This window comes from Aethalodelphis obliquidens, unplaced genomic scaffold, assembly GCF_003676395.1.
Source record: "Aethalodelphis obliquidens isolate GAN/ISIS:26980383/991018 unplaced genomic scaffold, ASM367639v1 scaffold8, whole genome shotgun sequence".
Lineage (NCBI taxonomy): Eukaryota > Metazoa > Chordata > Mammalia > Artiodactyla > Delphinidae > Aethalodelphis > Aethalodelphis obliquidens.
This window is the reverse complement of record NW_020837952.1, coordinates 51,426,900-51,447,255: the sequence shown is the minus strand read 5'-3', so window position 1 is coordinate 51,447,255 and position 20,356 is coordinate 51,426,900. Positions and strand designations below refer to the sequence as shown.

The 20,356-nt window shown below is 42.7% G+C and overlaps 1 protein-coding gene across 1 annotated transcript in view; it reads left to right on the top strand.

Moving 5' to 3' along the window:
* LARGE1 (LARGE xylosyl- and glucuronyltransferase 1) overlaps positions 1-20,356 on the top strand; it is a 587,913-nt gene that overhangs the window by 141,414 nt on the left and 426,143 nt on the right. Inside the window, exon 2 of the mRNA XM_027107480.1 lies at positions 10,273-10,460. Within this exon, the coding sequence (XP_026963281.1) occupies positions 10,355-10,460 (106 nt within the window). The 5' untranslated portion in view covers positions 10,273-10,354. The remainder of the gene's footprint in view (positions 1-10,272; positions 10,461-20,356) is intronic.

Genomic DNA, 20,356 nt, shown 5'->3' with positions numbered 1-20,356 from the left:
CAGAGACTGTGCTGGCAACAAGCAAGCAGCAGTGGGCAGCATGGACAAGGTGCCTGCCTTTGGAGTATCTGCTCTGACTGGGGAGGTTCAGACTGGTCATCAATTTTGTGTCCTGTAGCAAAGAACTCTTTTCCTGTTTTTTTTTTTCAGAAAATACTAGAATTTGAGTCCCAGGGTTTCCAACAACTAAATCAGTGTCCTTAGCCTCTTTTAGTGTCGATTTTCCCTTCTGTAAAATGGGTGTGGTGGTGCCTCTGTGGGTGGTGTTGGTGTTGCTCCGTTATTATTCAAATGTGCAAGAATTGCTTTTGCCAGGAGGTCAGGGTGGGTCATCAGAGCTACCGTTAGTCCATAAGATGCTTGTGTTTGATTAGAAAAAGGCACTTTTCCTTCTAGAAACTCTGCTTCCGTCAGTCAGAGAACTGTTGTAGTAAATATGCAATTGAAGAAGTCCAGGTGCTCCCTCCTGCACTGGCTTGTCCCTGCAGGGTGAGGTGAGGGGAGAGGCGAGCTTTGGGTATTAACCAGTTATTTACTAAGTGCCTGAGTACAGACCTCTCAAACAGTAATGTGCTCTCGAATCACTTAGGCTCTTGTTAAAATGCAGATTCTGATTCATTGGGGCTGGGGTGGGGCCCAGTGGCTGCTGGTTCAGGGACCACACTTTGGGTTGAGATGGCTACTGTAAACCTTTGTCTTAAATGCTGGTAGGAGACCTGGATCCTTTGACCTTGGGGGTTTTGGTCTGATGTGGAGAGAGAACAGGAAATGGTTAGAAAACAATTAAGTGATCAGGAATGTGCTCTTGACACCTATTGGGGTCTAGAAACAAAGAGAAGGAATGCCTCTAGGTCTGGAATTGCCAGGAAGGTTTCACAGAAGCAGTAAGGACATGAAATTCCTCCTGAGGTCCAGCAGAGGAGGAAGGACATTGCAGGACGGTTGGGGTATGTGTGAGGGGATGGCCTGGGTATAGACATGAGGTGGGGTTGTCATACCAGCAATAATACAAATAATGATAACAGCCAAGCTAACATCGGCAGAGGTTCTATCTGCTGTAGGACCTGTTTTATAATCTCTTTGCCCTCTTAGTACAGGGGTGACAATGTTATGACTCTCAGGATTCAGCCACTCTTTTAGTTAGAAAAATCGGTGGCCCAAGTCTGTTACTTGTCCCAGGATCAGTTTGGGATCCTAAGTGGTTCTGATGGGTTTGGCCATTGTGTTCCTTAGACTTTGTTTTTGGAGGTTACTTAGATTTTTATTCCCTCTTCATGTACATTGTTTCTGGACAATCCACACGTCTTGAACACCCATGAAAAATCATTTCTAACATCCATGATGCTAATTAAAAGACAACCTCTGGTTGTCTCTCTTTTTTTTTTTTTTTTTTTTAACAACAGAAACTAACAGTATTGTGAAGCAGTTATACTACAATAAAGATCTCTTAAAAAAATTAAAAAAAAAAGACAGCCTCTGGTGTTGATCAGAGATGGCTGAACACAGCAGTGTTTGCAATGTGGGCCTCTGACTGGGGTCTTTCAGGTGGTAACCAGCAACCCCTCGAGGGTATAATCCCAACTAGGATCCTATGTTAACTCACTGCCCCTAGCATGTAAGGTAAAAGTAACACGTATATACTACAGTGTCTGCACTGAGGTGTTTTGAATTGAAAGCACTATAACAAGAAGACATAGTGATTTAAGCTTTTAAATATTTTTAAATGGTAAAAGGAATGCATACTCCTTATATTTATATAATATTTAGGAAAAGTATATGTTCATGTATATTGAAATTATCCATATGCTATACCCAGAGATAACTTTCAACACTTATACCTCTTTCATATCTATAGCTACGTAGGTATTTATATGTTTATATACAATTTATTACATTGGATTGAAGGATACTTGAAATCACATTTTATGTTCAACTTTGAATCCTACCTTTTGTGGCTTAACAGCTCATGGGAATTTTTCTGGCTCATACAGTATATTTCATAGATGTGAATTTCATTGGTTAAGACAAATGGGAGAAGACAGATGGAGTAGATATTTAGGAGGAGAAATTGACCAGCTTGGCTAAGGAATTGGATGTTGGATTTGAGGGAGGGGCATTTAGAGATGACTCTTAGACACCTGGATTAATAGGTGAGGCCTTCTCCCTTTCCCCAGGCAAGAACAGTTTAGAGACTGGTTTTCTAGTTAATGCATCAACATTGCACATGCTTGCGATGTAATTTCCAGCCCACCTCCAGTTTCCTCCTTCCTTTCTTCTTCTTATGTTGATTCCTATATTAACTTCCTGGAGGAATTTCTGATATAAATTGAGATTTTTCTTTAAAATGTGTTTCTAGTGCACAGAGGTGTCATTTAAAAGTCAGATTCATGAAGGAATATTTTTTACCTGCTGGGTTTAATTTCAGATGCCAGTGTTATCATAAAAGGCAAACCACCCTAGACTCTGTATTAAAACGTTGTACAAATTGTGCCAGTTGAAATTAACTTCTGCAGATGGAGAGAGGAAAGGAGGAAAATAAGTGTTGTAAAGAGTCTTTTTTTTTTAAAGTTTGAATTTTATTTTATTTATTTTTTTATACACCAGGTTCTTATTAGTCATCAGTTTTATACACATCAGTGTATACATGTCAATCCCAGTTGCCCAATTCATCACACCACCATCCCCACCCGCCGGCCGCTTTCCCTGCTTGGTGTCCATACGTTTGTTCTCTACGTCTGTGTGTCTATTTCTGCCCTGCAAACCGGTTCATCTGTACCATTTTTCTAGGTTCCACATATATGCGTTAATATACGGTATTTGTTTTTCTCTTTCTGACTTACTTCACTCTGTATGAAAGTCTCTAGATCCATGCACTTCTCTACAAATGACCCAATTTCGTTCCTTTTTATGGCTGAGTAATATTCCATTGTATATATGTACCACATCTTCTTTATCCATTCATCTGTCGATGGGCATTTAGGTTGCTTCCATGACCTGGCTATTGTAAATAGTGCTGCAATGAACATTGGGGTGCATGTGTCTTTTTGAATTATGGTTTTTTTGGGGTATATGCCCAGTAGTGGGATTGCTGGATCATGTGGTAATTCAATTTTTAGTTTTTTAAGGAACCTCCATACTGTTCTCCATAGTGGCTGTATCAATTTACATTCCCACCAACAGTGCAAGAGAGTTCCCTTTTCTCCACACCCTATCTAGCATTTGTTGTTTATAGATTTTCTGATGAAGCCCATTCTAACTGGTGTGAGGTGATACGTCATTGTAGTTTTGATTTGCATTTCTCTAATAATTAGTGATACAGAGCAGCTTTTCATGTGTTTCTTGGCCATCTGTATGTCTTCTTTGGAGAAATGTCTATTTAGGTCTTCTACCCATTTTTATACTGGGTTGTTTTTTTTTTAATATCGGGCTGAATGAGCTGTTTGTATATTTTGGAGATTAATCCTTTGTCCATTGACTTGCTTGCAAATATTTTCTCCCATTCTGAGGGTTGTCTTTTCACCTTGTTTATGGTTTCCTTTGCTGTGCAAAAGCTTTGAAGTTTCATTAGGCTCCATTTGTTTATTTTTGTTTTTATTTCCATTACTATAGAAGGTGGATCAAAAAAGATCTTGTGATTTATCTTGTGATTTATGTCAAAGAGTGTTCTACCTATGTTTTCCTCTAAGAGTTTTATAGTGTCCTGTCTTACATTAAGGTCTTGAATCCATTTTGAGTTTATTTTTGTTTATGATGTTAGGGAGTATTCTAATTTCATTCTTTTACATGTAGCTGTCCAGTTTTCCCAGCACCACTTATTGAAGAGACTGTATTTTCTCCATTGTATATCCTTGTCTCCTTTGTCATAGATCAGTTGACCATAGGTGTGTGGGTTTATCTCTGGGCTTTCTATCTTTTTCCATTGATCTATGTTTCTGTTTTTGTGTCAGTACCATATTGTCTTGATTACTGTAGCTTTGTAGAATAGTCTGAAGTCAGGGAGTCTCATTCCTCCCTCTCCATTTTTTTCCCTCAAGACTCCTTTGGCTATTCGGGATCTTTTGTGTCTCCATACAAATTTTAAGATTTTTTGTTCTAGTTCCATAAAAAATGCCATTGGTAATTTGATAGGGATTGCATTGAATCTGTAGACTGCTTTGGGTAGTATAGTCATTTTCACAATACTGATACGTCCAATCCAAGAACATGGTATATCTCTTCACCTGTTGGTATCATCTTTAATTTCTTTCATCAGTATCTTATAGTTTTCTGCATACAGGTCTTTAGTCTCCCTAGGTAGGTTTATTCCTAGGTATTTTTTTCTTTTTGTTGCAATGGCAAATGGGAGTGTTTTCTTAATTTCTCTTTCAGATTTTTCATCATTAGTGTATAGGAATGCAAGAGATTTCTGTGCATTAATTTTGTATCCTGCAACTTTACCAAGTTCATTGATTAGCTCTAATAGTTCTCTGGTGGCATCTTTAGGATTCTCTATGTATAGTATGTCATCTGCAAACGGTGACAGTTTACTTCTTCTTTTCCAATTTGTATTCCTTTTATTTCTTTTTCTTCTCTGATTGCTGTGGCTAGGACTTCCAAAACTATGTTGAATAATAGTGGTGAGAGTGGACATCCTTGTCTTTTTCCTGATCTTAGAGGAAATGCTTTCAGTTTTTCACCAGTGACAATGATGTGTGAAGTGGGTTTGTTGTATATGGCCTTTATTATGTTGAGGTAGGTTCTCTCTATGCCCACTTTCTGGAGAGTTTTTATCATAAATGGGTGTTGAATTTTGTCAAAACCTTTTTCTGCGTCTATTGAGATGATCATATGGTTTTTATTCTTCAGTTTGTTAATATGGTGTATCACATTGACTGATTTGTGTATATTGGAGAATCCTTCCATCCCTGGGATAAATACCACTTGATTGTGGTGTATGATCCTTTTAATGTGTTGTTGGATTCTGTTTGCTAGTATTTTGTTGAGGATTTTTGCATCCATATTCATCAGTGATATTGGTCTGTAATTTTCTTTTTGTGTAGTATCTTTGTCTGGTTATGGTATCAGGGTGATGGTGGCCTCATAGAATGAGTTCAGGAGTGTTCCTTCCTCTGCAATTTTTGGGAAGAGTTTGAGAAGGATAGGTGTTAGCTCTTCTCTAAATGTTTGATAGCATTCACCTGTGAAGCCATCTGGTCCTGGACTTGTGTTTCTTGGAAGATTTTTAATTAGTTTCAATGTCATAACTTGTGATTGGTCTGTTCATATTTTCTACTTCTTCCAGGTTTAGTCTTGGAAGCTTATACCTTTCTAAGAATTTGTCCATTTCTTCCAGGTTGTCCATTTTATTGGCATAATGTGCTTGTAGTAGTCTCTTAGGATGCTTTGTATTTCTGCTGTGTCTGTTGTAACTTCTCCTTTTTCATTTCTAATTTTATTGATTTGAGTCCTCTCCCTCTTTTTCTTGATGAGTCTGGCTAATGGTTTTTCAATTTTGTTTATCTTCTCAAAGAATCAGCTTTTAGTTTTATTGATCTTTGGTATTGTTTTCTTTGTTTCTATTTTGTTTATTTCTGCTCTGATCTTTATGATTTCTTTCCTACTACTAACTTTGGGTTTTGTTCTTCTTTCTCTAGTTCCTTTAGGTGTAAGGTTAGATTGTTTATTTGAGGTTTTTGTTGTTTCTTGAGGTAGGCTTGTATAGCTATAAACTTCCCTCTTAGAAATGCTTTTGCTGCTTCCCATAGGTTTTGGATTGTCGTGTTTTCATTGTCATTTGTCTGTAGGTATTTTTTGATTTCCTCTTTGATTTCTTCAGCGATCTTTTGGTTATTTAGTAATGTATTGTTTAACCTCCATGTGTTTGTGTTTTTTACATTTTTTTCCCTGTAATTGATTTCTAATCTCATAGTGTGGTGGTCGGAAAAGATGCTTGATATGATTTCAATTTTCTAAAATTCACTGAGGCTTGATTTGTGACCCAAGATGTGATCTATCCTGGAGAATTTTCCGTGTGCACTTGAGAAGTGTAATCTGCTGTTTTTGGATGGAATGTCCCGTAAATAGCAATTAATCTATCTAGTCTATTGTGTCATTTAAAGCTTCTGTTTCCTTATTTATTTTCATTTTGGATGATCTGTCCATTGATGTAAGTGAGGTGTTAAAGTCCCCTACTATTATTGTGTTACTATCGATTTCCTCTTTTATAGCTGTTAACAAGTTGCCTTATAGTAGTGAGGTGCTCCTATGATGGGTGCATATATATTTATAATTGTCATATCTTCTTCTTGGATTGATCTCCTGATCATTATGTAGTGTCCTTCCTTGTCTCTTGCAACATTCTTTATTTTAAAGTCTATTTTATGTGATATGAGTATTGGTGCTCCAGCTTTCTTTTGATTTCTATTTTCATGAAATACCTTTTTCTGTCCCCTCCCTTTCAGTCTGAATGTGTCCTAGGTCTGAAGTGGGTCTCTTGTAGACAGCATATATATGGGTCTTGTGTTTGTATCCATTCAGCAAGCCTGTGTCTTTTGGTTGGAGCATTTAATCCATTCACGTTTAAGGTAATTATCGATATGCATGTTCCTATGACCATTTTCTTAATTGTTTGGGGTTTGTTTTTGTAGGTCCTTTCTTCTCTTGTGTTTCCCACTTAGAGAAGTTCCTTTAGCATTTGCTGTAGAGCTGGTTTGGTGGTGCTGAATTCTCTTACCTTTTGCTTGTCTGTAAAGCTTTTGATTTCTCCATTGAATCTGAATGAGATCCTTGCTGGGTAGAGTAATCTTGGTTGTAGGTTCTTCCCTTTCATCACTTTAAGTATATCATGCCACTCCCTTCTGGCTTGTAGAGTTTCTGCTGAGAAATCAGCTGTTAACCTTATGCGAGTTTCCTTGTGTGTTATTTGTCGTTTTTCCCTTGCTGCTTTCAATAATTTTTCTTTGTCTGTAATTTTTGCCAATTTGATTACTGTGTGTCTCAGCGTGTTTCTCCTTGGGCTTGTTCTGTATGGGACTCTCTGCGCTTCCTGGACTTGGGTGGCTATTTCGTCTTCCCATGTTAGGGAAGTTTTCGACTGTAGTCTCTTCAGATATTTTCTCTGGTCCTTTCTCTCTCTCTTCTCCTTCTGGGACCCCTATAATGCGAATATTGTTGCATTTAGAGTTGTCCCAGAGGTCTCTTAGGCTGTCTTCATTTCTTTTCATTCTTTTTTCTTTTTTCTGTTCCGCAGCAGTGAATTCCACCATTCTGTCTTCCAGGTCACTTATCTGTTCTTCTGCCTCAGTTATTCTGCTACTGATTCCTTCTAGTGTATTTTTCATTTCAGTTATTGTATTGTTCGTCTCTGTTTGTTTGTTCTTTAATTCTTCTAGGTCTTTGTTAAACATTTCTTGCATCCTTTTGATTTCTGCCTCCATTCTTTTTCTGAGGTCCTGGATTATCTTCACTCTCATTATTCTGAATTCTTTTTCTGGAAGGTTGCCCATCTCCACTTCATTTAGATGTTTTTCTGGGGTTTTCTCTTGTTCCTTCATCTGGTACACAGCCTTCTGCCTTTTCATCTTGTCTGTCTTTCTGTGAATGTGGTTTTTGTTCCACAGGCTGCAGGATTGTAGTTCTTCTTGCTTCTGCTATGTCTTAAAAAGTATTATTTAAATAGTAATGCCACTTGAGTTCCGGTCCATATATGTTCCTACTTTCCTCTAAATTATAAATTCTTCTATAGCTTTTCCAATTATATTTCTGTCTATTGCACTTTTTTTTTTTTTTTTTTTGAATGGGAGCAAACAGTGTTGATATGTTTGACCCTGGGAAAGAAAATAATTAGATTCAGTATGATGGCTTTAGTTTCCAACAGAAGGAAAATGCCCCCCTGGCAAAGCTGTTAGAATGAAATACTTAAGGAGAGCAGAGCCTGAGGTGTCTCTGCACTAGGTGTGTGTAACCTTTGGTCAGTTAATCCATCTTTCTGGGTCTTGGTTTTCTCATCTATAAAATGGGGAGGAAAAAATAGCACCTACCTCAGGCTAGTTTGAGAATCAAACAAGTAAAAAAACACTGGAAGGTGCTTGATGCATAATAAGTGGTACTTACTGCTAGTTGCCTTTACCATAATTAAGTGAACTGTGAAAAAAAAAAAGTGATTTTAGTGTAATGGTACCTACCACCCGAAGGAGGATTCAATAGGTGGGTCTTTCAGGTTTCAAATACCCATATGCCATGTCAGTCAAGACCTTTTTGTTTAAATCTATTTTCTACCGAACCCTTTTGGGGCCGGGGAGGGTGGGAATGGCGAGAGATGAAAAAATGTAAGTAAGGCTGCTCTTTGGTGTTCTGGGTTGGCGGTGGGGTCACGTCTGCCTGTGCTTGATCATCTTTGCTAGTCGCTTATTCTAGGGTGCTCTCATTTAAGGCTCATACCATCCCCCACTACAGAGGGCAGCGCTTATGTTATAGATGGACAAAATGAAGCTTCCCCAGAGACGGGGGCCTTGCCAAGGTCACAGCTAGTCAAGTGTGGTATCTGGATTTGCATCCAGATCTTTCTCAATGCCCAGCCTCTCCTCACAGCACTCCCTCTTCCTGAGAGATCACCAGCATTGCTGTGCTTCTCATTCTTAGTGACTAGCGGCGTTTGTGTGTAGGGTTTGTTTCCCTAACTTCAGAACGGAAAACTTCCCTAGGGGGGGCTTCTCAAGTCCACATCCTTTGTTTAAACGGATTTTGCTTTTTCGGGTTTTACTTGCTCGTCCACACCCTCCAGCCCTGTGGTCTTTGATCTATTTCCGAAGAGCGCGAAGAGCGCGTCATTTAGAAAATCCCGTCAGAGTGGTCACAGAAGAAAGCTTAGCCTTGACAGCTGAGGTTGGCTCTGTTGGGTGTTTATTGTCGGCAAGTTGCCGAACACAGATTCCTGAAGCTTGAGAGGGTCGCCTTTGGTTAGAATCTGATTCCGTTTATTTGTTCGACAGACAATTATCAGGCCCTGCAGGTGACAGGCGGTCGGCTAAGTGTCAGTGAATACAAGGTGAGTCAGACGGGGCACCTACCTTCTCGAAACACCAAGGCTGGTGCGGAAGGAAGACACTTAAACTAGACCATTGTCACATAGGGTTTAAGGGTTATGGCAGAGGGAAGGACACATTCAAGGGGACATTTAAACCAGGTCTTTGGTGGTCGTCCCTTCCTCGGGAATCTGCAGCCTTCTATAACTGCCTGCCGTGGCAGCTCTGCTCTGCGAAGGGGGCTCCACGTGGACTTTTCTCTCCACTTCCAGCCACTGTGATGTCTGTGTTGGGAGCTGTGAGGACATGAGATTGTATGGTCGGTTGGTTTTTAAATTTTTTCGTAAGTCACATGCCTTCCTGGTCAGGTACTCAGATGAAAGATCATTCGCCCTCTGCTCGGTCTGGGTTGACCTTCTGTGTCTTCTTTGAACCTGTCTCAGCCAGCCTTCTGCGTGGTCCACGATTGTCCCTCTGCAGGCTGGTTGTAGCTTGTCTGTCTGCTCCCCTCCGGTCTCTGCATGTTTGAAATGTTTCATGCTTTTCTGGCAATCTTCTATGAAAGGGTGGAAGCTATTAAGACAGTCCCTGTGGAGTGTTTCTAGGTTTTCCCCTGTGACTGAGATGTAGCCTCCCGCCCATGACGTTGGGGCCTCTCCGGTCTCCTTTCCCTTGAGTGTGTCGTCTGTTAGCCTTGCCCGCCTTCCGCAGTTCTCTCTGCCGGGAACACGGGGAGCTGTTTTGCCCTCTTGACTAAACATGGATGGGTCGGTACATTCATCTGTCCTCCCATAGAGGTCTGTGCAAATCTCTGTCATCACATTCTTGGGGTTCCTGTGGATGTTTTGTGTTGGTCTTTCTTGTTAGACAGTGTTCTTTAAAGCCAACCCTTACTCTGGTCACTTTTGAAAACACAGTACCTGGTTAGTGCTTGGTACATATAAGATGCTAACTAGGTGCTCTTTTTAATAAGTGTTTAGCCCAGGCTTCAAAACTCACCTAAACTATAAAATATATGCGTGCATGTATGCATGTGAGAGGGACAGAGATCTGTTATAGTTTGCATCATCCTGCATTTGTTTATTTTGTAGAGAGCTCTCTCAGTTTGGGTAGACTGCAAGGCTGCTGCATCATCTCTTGGGATGAAAGGTTAGCAGGAAATTGTAGATGAGTCGAACCAGTCTCAGGATCTGCAGGATATTTCTTTTGCAATTTGCATCCATTGACAGTGCTAAGAACTCAGCCCTTCCCTCTTTGCTCTTTCTTTCAGAAAGTATTATGAGGGAGGCCGAGGACTCCACGCTCCGGGCAGAGAAACGGCGCTGGGATTAGGGATTGCCACTTCCGAGAGGATGCTGGGAATCTGCAGAGGGAGACGGAAATTCCTGGCTGCCTCGTTGACTCTGCTCTGCATCCCAGCCGTCACCTGGCTTTACCTGTTTGCTGGGAGCTTTGAAGGTAAGAAGGAAGCTTTCCCACAGGGAGAGGGATGGAGGGAGGAAGGAACCCTGGCTGTCCCAGAGTCCTGGGAAGAACCTCCAAGTCTTCTAATCCCAGCTTCTCCTTCTGTAGAACAATGGAATTTTGATGCCCGATCACAGGAAAAGATTTGCCTAGGTTTACAGAGGGAATTAGAGGGCGTTAGTAATGGGAGGAGAAAAAGCTACATACAGAAGCAAAAGTAAGGCGCCCCTGGATGCAGCAGCGTGGAGGAGGTTACACAAACGTCAGATAGCAGCTGTGCAGGCTGATCGCCGTGTCGATAAAGGGGAAAAGGTTGGGTCCTGGGGGGGTTACTTAGCTGTTTGTGGAGTAAGATGTTTCATTCATTCTTTCATCTATTCATTCACTTATCTGCACATTCAGCATTTTGCTACTGTTTAACATCTATGCTAAACCAGGTACTGGGAATCCGATGATAACAGATTTGGACCTTCGGAGTGCAGTGAAGGAGACAGGTTAACATGTGATCTCTGTTCATTGCTGTATGTGATACTCTGTTAAGATAAGGCAAGCCCAGGGCGCTGGGGGAGAGGGTGACTGAGGCTGTCAGGCGGGCTGGGTACAGAAGATGAGTAGTGATGCTGACTGGCTGAGCACAGGAGCTCAGCAAAGGAGTCGCCTTCACTAAACAAATAACAAACGCTCATCCCTGCCGCGTTCCCGAAATCCACAGAAAAGACGAGTCTCACATCCTTCCAGCCAGCAGTTTCAAATGCAGTGCAGTGTTCTGAGTATCAAAGATGGTTTTCTAAGCTTCGGGGAGGGAAGGAGTGGCAGTGTTGAAGAGCACACTTTCTGTTTATTTACCCCAACACTTGAGTTAAAAATATATATATTTCTCTCAAGTGAAAATCTGTCTCCAGGAAGTCACTACTGTGTTTTTTTAAACATGTCCTTTATGCATAATTTTATCGACAGCTCAAGGCTACCTTTTAATTAGGAGTTCACTGCCTGAGCTTTGCCCTGAGTTCGCCAGGCTGAATATAAACGAGGTGGAACTCTGTGCCTGCATAGCAGGGAAGGGCCCAGGGCCACACCCCTGTCCCTTTCCTGCCCCAGACATCCCTGGAGTAGTAGAGCTTTCATCTAAGCAGCTAGATAGATTATGCATGGCAGTGGAAGGTTGATTTTTGGCAAAGAGATCAGAGGGAGGAAGGTGAGTTGGTTTTGGCACTGGAAGAGGTAGAAGGAAGCATTCTCCAGGGATGATGGAAGAGACCCTGTGAAAGAAGGCCAAGAGCATCGGTACTGGCACAGGTTTAATACTCTAAAACATTGACTTTGCCAGTATAACTATAGTAATAATAGTATAACAACAATAGCAATAATGATGATAACAATATACACCATAATATTTTGAGCATTTCTACATGCCTGGCATTGTCGTAAGGACTTGACACCTGTTAACTCTTCCTCCACAATAATCCTATGTGGTGGGGACAGATGAGGAGGGCAAGGAAGATCAGCTTCAGTGATGTCCCCAAGGGCCCAAAGCCAGGCAAGATATGGCCTGGATTATTGGACTTGAGAGCTGTAATACCGTGTTGTGGATTGGGCTTCGGTGGGGGTAGACTTTGGTGGGGGGCGAGGGGGGTGCTGACAAAGTGTCACATGATGTTTTTGGATGTGTGTGAGGGAAATTGTACAATTTTGATTTTTCACTCATTGGTAGAAACCCAGCATCAAATAATTTTGGCAAAAAGGCAATTTGGGGACTAATAAAAGTAGTAAGTTGAAAGGTAGCGCTAGCTTCAGGCAGGGTTGGATCCAGGCGCTCCAATGATATTTTTGTAGCTCTGTCTCTCTACTTTCCTTTGCTCTACTTTTCTCTGCTATGGTTTCTTTCAGGAGTAGCTTTTCCTACCCAATGAAAGCTTTGGCTTACAACTTATCCTTACCAGTCCCTTGTAGAAAAAGGAGGACTTCCTCCCCCTAATTCTCCAGCATTACCTCTGATTGGATTGCCTCTGGTCACTCGTGGTCTGGAGAGCATTCACTGTGGTTGGGGGAGGCTAGTGAGGGCAGCCATGAGCCCTGTGCCTATTTCTGGTCACAGGGTAGAGAAGAGTTCCCTTAAGCATGTGGAGGGAAACTGGGGAGGGGTGGCCCCCAAAGGTAAATGGTGCAGTTCCCCAAAGAGGAGAAACTAGGAGTTGATCTGGGTTCTGGAGAATTCACAGCTGGCTGTGCTTTGTGATGGGCTGATGTTGACTTGAAGGTCGCTTTACAGCATCACGCTCTCTGGTCCAGCCCTGGCCCATAGAGGGACTGTGCTCCTTGACTTTGAATGATTTTATCAGGCAGGCAGATAGATTGCATTAAGTAGGGGCTGGATGACGTGGATACATTAACAGAAGCTTCTAGCTAGAAAGATGAAGGTGACGGATTTCTTTTACCGGCTATCAGTTAATCCGCTGATTTCTTTGACCGGGCCCAGTTAGTCCACCGGTCCACTGCATTTATTTCTGGATGCTACACTTTAAGAACAGTCTAGACAGGTCAGCACATTTAGGAGAATATAGGTGAATGATCATGTCAGCTCAAACCTTGTTTCATACGAAATAGTGGAAAAAATGGGGCTGCCTTGGAGAAAAGCAAAGGCTGCAGGTGTACAGGATCAGCTTCAGCCAACAGTCAAAGGGCCGTCGCCTGAAAGAGATCAGGCTTATTACTCTGATGGCCCCTGAGTCTATGGAGGGACGTGGCAGGGAGCCAGATGTCAAGCTCATCATGATAAGCGTCATTCTGTCCACTGCTGGGACGAGCTGCCCTGGGAGGGACGGATGAGAGGTGTGCAAACAGAAGTGTGAGCGTCAGGAGCAATTGCACAGGGTGATCTGCCTGACCGGTCCTGACCCAGAGATCGTGAGACTAGAAGAGGCTGAGTGTTTATCCAGAGACAAAGGTTTCTTCCTCAGAGTTCCTGCCGGCTGCCCCAGGCATCCGTACACTTCCAAAAGAGCCTGCGGAGACATCCTTTTCTCTGTAGTTAAACATAACAACTTTTCAGTCCACTTACTGATACCCTTGAGTTTTCTGGTTCAAGGCAGGTGGAGCCATAAATAAGGGACAGAGTAGCTGCCTGGATTCATGGTAATGCTATTCAGGCTTTATGTGGGTATTTATTTTTCAACCCTGTTTAATTTCAATGGATCATCTCCTGAGAGCAGAGTCTAGAACTCTCCCTGAGATGTGGATGCTCTTAGCATAAGGCTCTGGAGTCAGATTACACGCAGAAGCACGGTACATTGAGAGAGCACTGGCTGGGGTCAGGGTCTCAGGCTCTAAAATCAACTCAGCCAGAGTAGTTGGTGATGGGGCATGATGATGCCTCTCTCTTTGCCTCTTCCTGCTTGAAACGACGTTATAGAAATGAAGCTCACCTGTTGGTGCACTAACATTCTACACGCTTATGATTCTAAGCAATGGGTGTGAATGAATTGGAAATGAGCAGAATCTTCTCCAATTAATGGGAAATAGGACAGGAGGAGGGAATAGGCTTATTGTGATTTGCTTGGGAGTGTGGATCCAGGATCAGTGCATAAAAGTTACGGCGAAGCAGGACCTTTCTCAGTGTAAGAAAGAACGGCTGTTCTGACACATTTGCCAGGCGTTGGAGTGCACCGTCTGGGAAAGCATTGAGATCCCCCTTCCCAGAGCTGTCAAAGGCCAAGTGACCATTGGTGGAGGATGCTAATCAGGGGATTTTTTTGCTGGTGCTTTATTCCCCGAAGTTCCTAAATGCTACTGACTTCATTTCTTCCCACACCCTCCTTTGTTCCTCTGCCATCTCCATGAACATCCCCAGCTACCCATGCTCCAGGCTCTAAGCCTTCATTCTCTTCCTTCTTCATTCCCTCCATCGCTTGGTCGCCGTATCCTGTCGAATCTGATCTTGACCTCTTGCCTCTGTGTCTCTTGTTTCCTTCCATTCAGCACCTCTGATGCCCTGGCTCAGCTGTCTGCGTTCATCCTTTGGCGTCAGGACTGACGTGGCAGCCATCCTTGTCTGCCCTCCGGCCCCATCTCCTCGCACGCTCCTCACATTCCCCATCCAGCCTTGCTAGACTTCCTTGATGCTGGTGTGCACTGCCCTCCGTCCTCTGGACTTTGCACATGTTGTTCCTTCCCCTACTGTCTTTGCCTCACTGAGATCCTCCTGTCTCAGCTTAAACATGATTGCCCCTCACCCTTAACTCGCTGGCTTCCTCAGCTACCCCGTCCTGACACCGCCCCCGCTCCCTGCTGACTTCTCATCCTTTCTCCTCCCTCATACTCAGGGCACTTCGTTTTTCTTGTTTCTATAATTGCTGTCTTCACGACTGACTACAGGCATCAGGAGGGAAGTGGTTCACTCTGTCCATCCCTCCATCTCTAGCACCTACTACGTGCCAGGAGAACTGTTTGTTGAATGAGTGAATGAGCGAAGGAATGTGTACTCGTCTGTCTTTAAGTGCTGGCAGCTGTCTTCACTGCTTCCTGGATTAACTCCAGACTCCTTATCACGGCTCTGGGGTCTTTCACAGGCTTTCTCCCTTAGCTTATAATTTCTGTCTTCACTCAGGTGAGGGTGCCTCATCCAACACCCTGAGAAAACGCCTTCAGTTTTGCTCTTTCTGCCCAGGATACAGTTCTCTGTTTCCACAACCCTTCCTCCCAGCCTGCACCTTCAGTGCCCATATTCAGTGTCATTTTCCTCTCATGTCTGATCCTATATGGAAACTTCTCTGGCAACACTCACCGAGGGATATTTTGCTTGTTTGGTGTCTTTCTAACCACTTGCCTGTGAGATTCTTGAGACAAGGGTCTGATTTACTCATCATCACATTCCCACAGCCTGAGCATCACTCTGGCGGGTTCTTAGTAAATGTTGGCTGGAAAGGGTTCCGCTATTAAGGGCAGCGGGAGCCAGTGGTAGACGAGGGCTCTTCCTGGTGCTCTGGGCATCTCTGATTTTGAGACCTCAGGATATGGTGCCAGGAGCCTCACCTGCCTTCTGGTTGGGATGTTAATTCTGGGACTTGACTAGTTCTGCTTAAACACCCCTCCAACTTGAATTTAGAGCATGTCTGTTATTTTCTGCCAGAATTGCCTTTTCTCACGGGCATGAGAGTTTTGTTTGTGGGGTGTGGTTCTTTCTTTTCTGCCCATCAGGGAGATGGCGTTCAGCTGCTATTGAGTTAGCAGCAGGTGGAAAAGGGTGCTTTTCAGTGGTTCAGAAAATTGATCACACGTTGCCCTCTCATCATTTATAACCAGCTCTGCGCAGACGCTGCGCAGACGCTTCCTGTGGTCAGGGAGGTGGGCCGGCGAGGGTATGGGTGTTATTTAAAAGCAAATGTCTTCAGAGGCTGCAACGTCCAGAACATTTAAAAGCGGTGTCATGAACAGGCATAGGATATTAATTCCTAGCCGATTTCAGCCCGCACCTGCCTTTTGTCGTTCCTGAACCCTCTTCACTGTTCATGCGCTTCTTATCAACACAAACTCCTCCTGAAATGAATGGCTTGAGAGTCGTCACTATAAATTTCAACAGGAAGAAGTGAGGTCCTGACATTTGACCATTTTGAAGAGTTGCAGTGAGAACCAGCGTTGTAAGTTAAAGCGTTTTCTTTGTTTTTTCGTCACAGGAGATCACGGGGCACGTGAACAGAGGAGTAGGGGAGATGCGGGCTTGACCAAACCTGACTGATTTCCCAGCCCTGCATCCCCTCTCCCCGTCGGTCAGCCCAGACATGGTGCCAGGAGGTCTGTGAACTCAGACCGTGCAAGGTCCTGGCGGATAATGTGCTGGAGGTTTCATGAGCCCCTGAGGCTAGGCTGTGCGGCAGCTTTGATGGCAGCCGAGCTATTTTGCCTTTCTGCCAATGGCCCCGACTTAATACGGATATTACCATAGAAGGATGTTATGGGGTAGAAGAACGTAGGATGCTGAATGCGAAATGAGATGGTAAGGGTAATATAAAAGTCATATTGATTTTTTTTTTTTAAATAGATCAGAAATGAAGGACTTTCTTAGCCAGTGCTTAATACCATCAGTGCCGGGCCTAAGCAAAAGCCTATAACGGATGAGAATGTGCAAGTGAGACTCTGCGAGTGGTGCCCCGCCGCAGGGCACAGGGGCTGCGCGTGTCTGCGGTTCTTGCCTTGGGCGAAAAGGCATCTCTTCAAGGTCTTGGAATCTGAGAGGGCAGGGGAAATCTATCACGATTTTATTTGGTTGTGAGTTGGTTGCTGAGGTAACCCCCACTTTTCTTACACCCAGCTTTTGATCTTAAAATCATATCGGTGATCCTGCTGGGGTGGAGAAAATGACCCTGATGTGTCAGTTGGCTGCATCTCCTGGAAGAGCTCATGGCAAGAGTCTTAGACCAGGAGTCAGGAAAACTGGTTTCCACTAATCCCAGCAGCTACCTTGTATTAGTTTCCAGTGGCTGCTGGAGCCAATTACCACAAATGTAGTGGCTTTAAAAAGCACAAATTTATTATCGTAACAGTTTCAGAAGTCAGGAACCTAAAATGAGTCTCATTGGGCTAAAGCCAAGGTGCTGCCAGGGCTGGTTTCTCCTGGAGACCCCAGGAGAGAATTCATCTCCCGGCCTTTTTCATCTTCTAAAGGCTGCCGTTTTCCTCGGCTTGTGGCCCCCCTTCCTCCATCTCCAAGGCCAGAAGAGTAGCATCTTCAAATTACTCTTTCTGACTGTGATCTCTGCCTCTGTGGTCACATCTCCTTCTCTGATTGTGACCTTCCTGCCTCCCTCTTACAAGGACCCTTGTGATTACTTTGAGCCCATCTGGATAATCCAGGATAATTGTCCCATCTCAAAATCGTTAATTTAATCACACCTGCCAAGTCCCTTTGGCCAGGTAAGGTAACATAGTCACAGGTTGTGGGGATTAGGTTGTGGGCATATTTGGGGAACCATTATTAGGCCCTCCACACCCCTCCCCCCCAGTCCTATGCTCCTACATCCCCTCCATCTTGTTATTGTTCCTTAGAGACAAAGTAAAGTGGTGTTGTACCATCTACTTTCTCATATGGACATCTTATCCTGCTCCAGGAGTTTTGGCTTCAATAATTTTGATTTGATACATGAATATCTAGCAGGACTTAGCGCTCATGAAAAAGGCATTGTATTCAGACATGTTTGCCCGTTCAAACAATTTTGGATTATAATACATTGCCTGTAACAGGTGCTTCATCGGTAACCAGTGATAGGTTAAGGTTTTCTGAAATGAAAGGCCCAGAACTTCTGCTCTTTGGGGGTTCTGGTCTGAAAGTGATTTCATTTACTTTTTAGTTTCAGATACCAATTTAACAAACGGAGGGGGATTTCATCAACCTGTTGATGGTTAAGGAGGTCTGTTAATTTTAAGTAAATGAGAGCCACTTGTGTAACTACCTGGACCACTCTTTGGTGTTATCAGCCCAACATACCTGTTCTGTCCCCAACCATCTACCAGAGAGAAATGTGTCTACATTAGCACAGAAGACGTGTTAAGAGCACGTTCACATCGGTGTGTGCGAAAGCCTGTCCACAGTGAAAATAAACACATAAATAGTGGCACATATATTCATATATATATGAAGTACAGCAGAGCCATGAAAGTCTACTCACAGATCATACTGCACAAAAGAAGACAGACACAAAAGAATAACTACTGTATGATTTGAATTATATGGGCAAACAGTAATCTAGGGGTGGAGGTGAGACTGGGACAGGACAAAAAAGACTTTGGGGTGCCAGCAGTAACTGAATTTACTTTTTACCCTGTGTGATTATACAGGTGTGTTCACTTTGTGACGTTTCATCCAGTTTTTCATTTATGATTTGTTTACTTTCCTGTATGTGTTTTATTTATTTATTTTTTAACCTCTGCAGGTCTTGAATAAGTACCTGAATTTGAAGAGCTGGTGTGGGTCTTGCATTCTTTTCAGATGAGACGGATTTTATTAACCTTTGGGATTTCAGAATCTATGTCACTGTTTAACTTTGAAATTCAAATGCCTTTTAAGCATGGGACTTCTCTTTGGAGATAGATGTTTAACATTTCCGTGTAACCACATTTCCATTTTTTCTTCCTTCTATACCTCCCCATTTGGACATGTATTCCCCCTGTGAGGGTCTGATAACAGCTCTGACTGCAAGATCGGAAATTTGCCCATAAAACCCTAATTCTGAAAGAGCGTTTTCATCAATTTGAAACAAGACCCGTATTCCTACCAGAAGTCTGGCAATGACATAGCTCCAATTAATATTAAAATGATATTATTTCATAATATGGACACCAAACCACATCGGATAAACATTCCCATCTGCATTAGTCAGTAAACATCTTCATAAAGCCGTGGTGCCTGGAAAACAAAGAAAACTTTTACTGTATTGTAGGAGATAGGAAAACATGAAAAGGCTATGTACTATTTAAACTATAACTGTAATGGAAGCAATAGCAATATCTGTTTATTGCTTGCTAAGCAGTAATAGGCTGCCTCTGGCCTGCAGGTGTGTTGGGGTTGGCCTGCCAACTGCCTTTACCATTTTTGAATTCATTATTAGCAGTTAAAAATTTGGAGCTTGCCCATAAAAATCATGATATCTGGCTTTTCTTAATAAAATGGAAATATCTAGCAAACTGGACCCTCATTTCATGATAGCACCCATTGGCTGGAGCTGAGTAGTAGCTGTTCCTTTGCCCAGTGTGTGGATGAATCACTTTGTCATGGTCCCTGCCCTCCCTGGTTGTCCCGTGCTCAGAGCTGAATTGAGAAGAAAGAGCCCTTGGTCTTTGCTTACCTCACTTGCTGACCCCGGTCGGGCTCACGTTAACTTTTTTTTTTTTAAACACTTTATTGGAGTATAATTGCTTTACAATGGTGTGTTAGTTTCTGCTGTATAAAAAAGTGAATCAGCTATATGTATACATATATCCCCATATCCCCTGCGTCTTGGGTCTCCCTCCCAGCCTCCCTATCCCACCCCTCTAGGTGGTCACAAAGCACCGAGCTGATCTCCCTGTGCTATGCAGCTGCTTCCCACTAGCTGTTTTACATTTGGTAGATTATATATGTCCATGCCACTCTCTCACTTTGTCCTAGCTTACCCTTCCCCCTCCCCGTGTCCTCAAGTCCATTCTCTGCGTCTGCATCTTTATTCCTGTCCTGCACCTAGGTTCTTCAAAACCATTATTATTTTTTTTTAGATTCCATATATATGTGTTAGCATACGGTATTTGTTTTTCTCTCTGACTTACTTCACTCTGTATGACAGACTCTAGGTCCATCCACCTCACTACAAATAACTCAACTTCATTTTTTATGGCTGAGTAATATTCCATTGTATATATGTGCCACATCTTCTTTATCCATTCATCTGTCGATGGACACTTAGGTGGCTGCCATGTCCTGGCTATTGTAAATAGAGCTGCAATGAACATTTTGGTACATGACTCTTTTTGAATTATGGTTTTCTCAGGGTATATGCCCAGTAGATTGCTGGGTCGTATGGTAGTTCTGTTTTTAGTTTTTTAAGGAATCTCCATATTGTTCTCCATAGTGGCTGTATTAGTTTACATTCCCACCAACAGTGCAAGAGGGTTCCCTATTCTCCATACCCTGTCCAGCATTTATTGTTCGTAGATTCCTTGATGATGGCCATTCTGACTGGTGTGAGGTGATACCTCACTGTAGTTTTGATTTGCATTTCTCTAATGATTAGAGATGTTGAGCATTCGTTCATGTGTCTTTTGGCAATCTGTATACCTTCTTTGGAGAAATGTGTATTTAGATCTTCTGCCCATTTTTGGACTGGGTTGTTTGTATTTTTTTTTTTTTTTTTTTTTTTTTTTTTTTT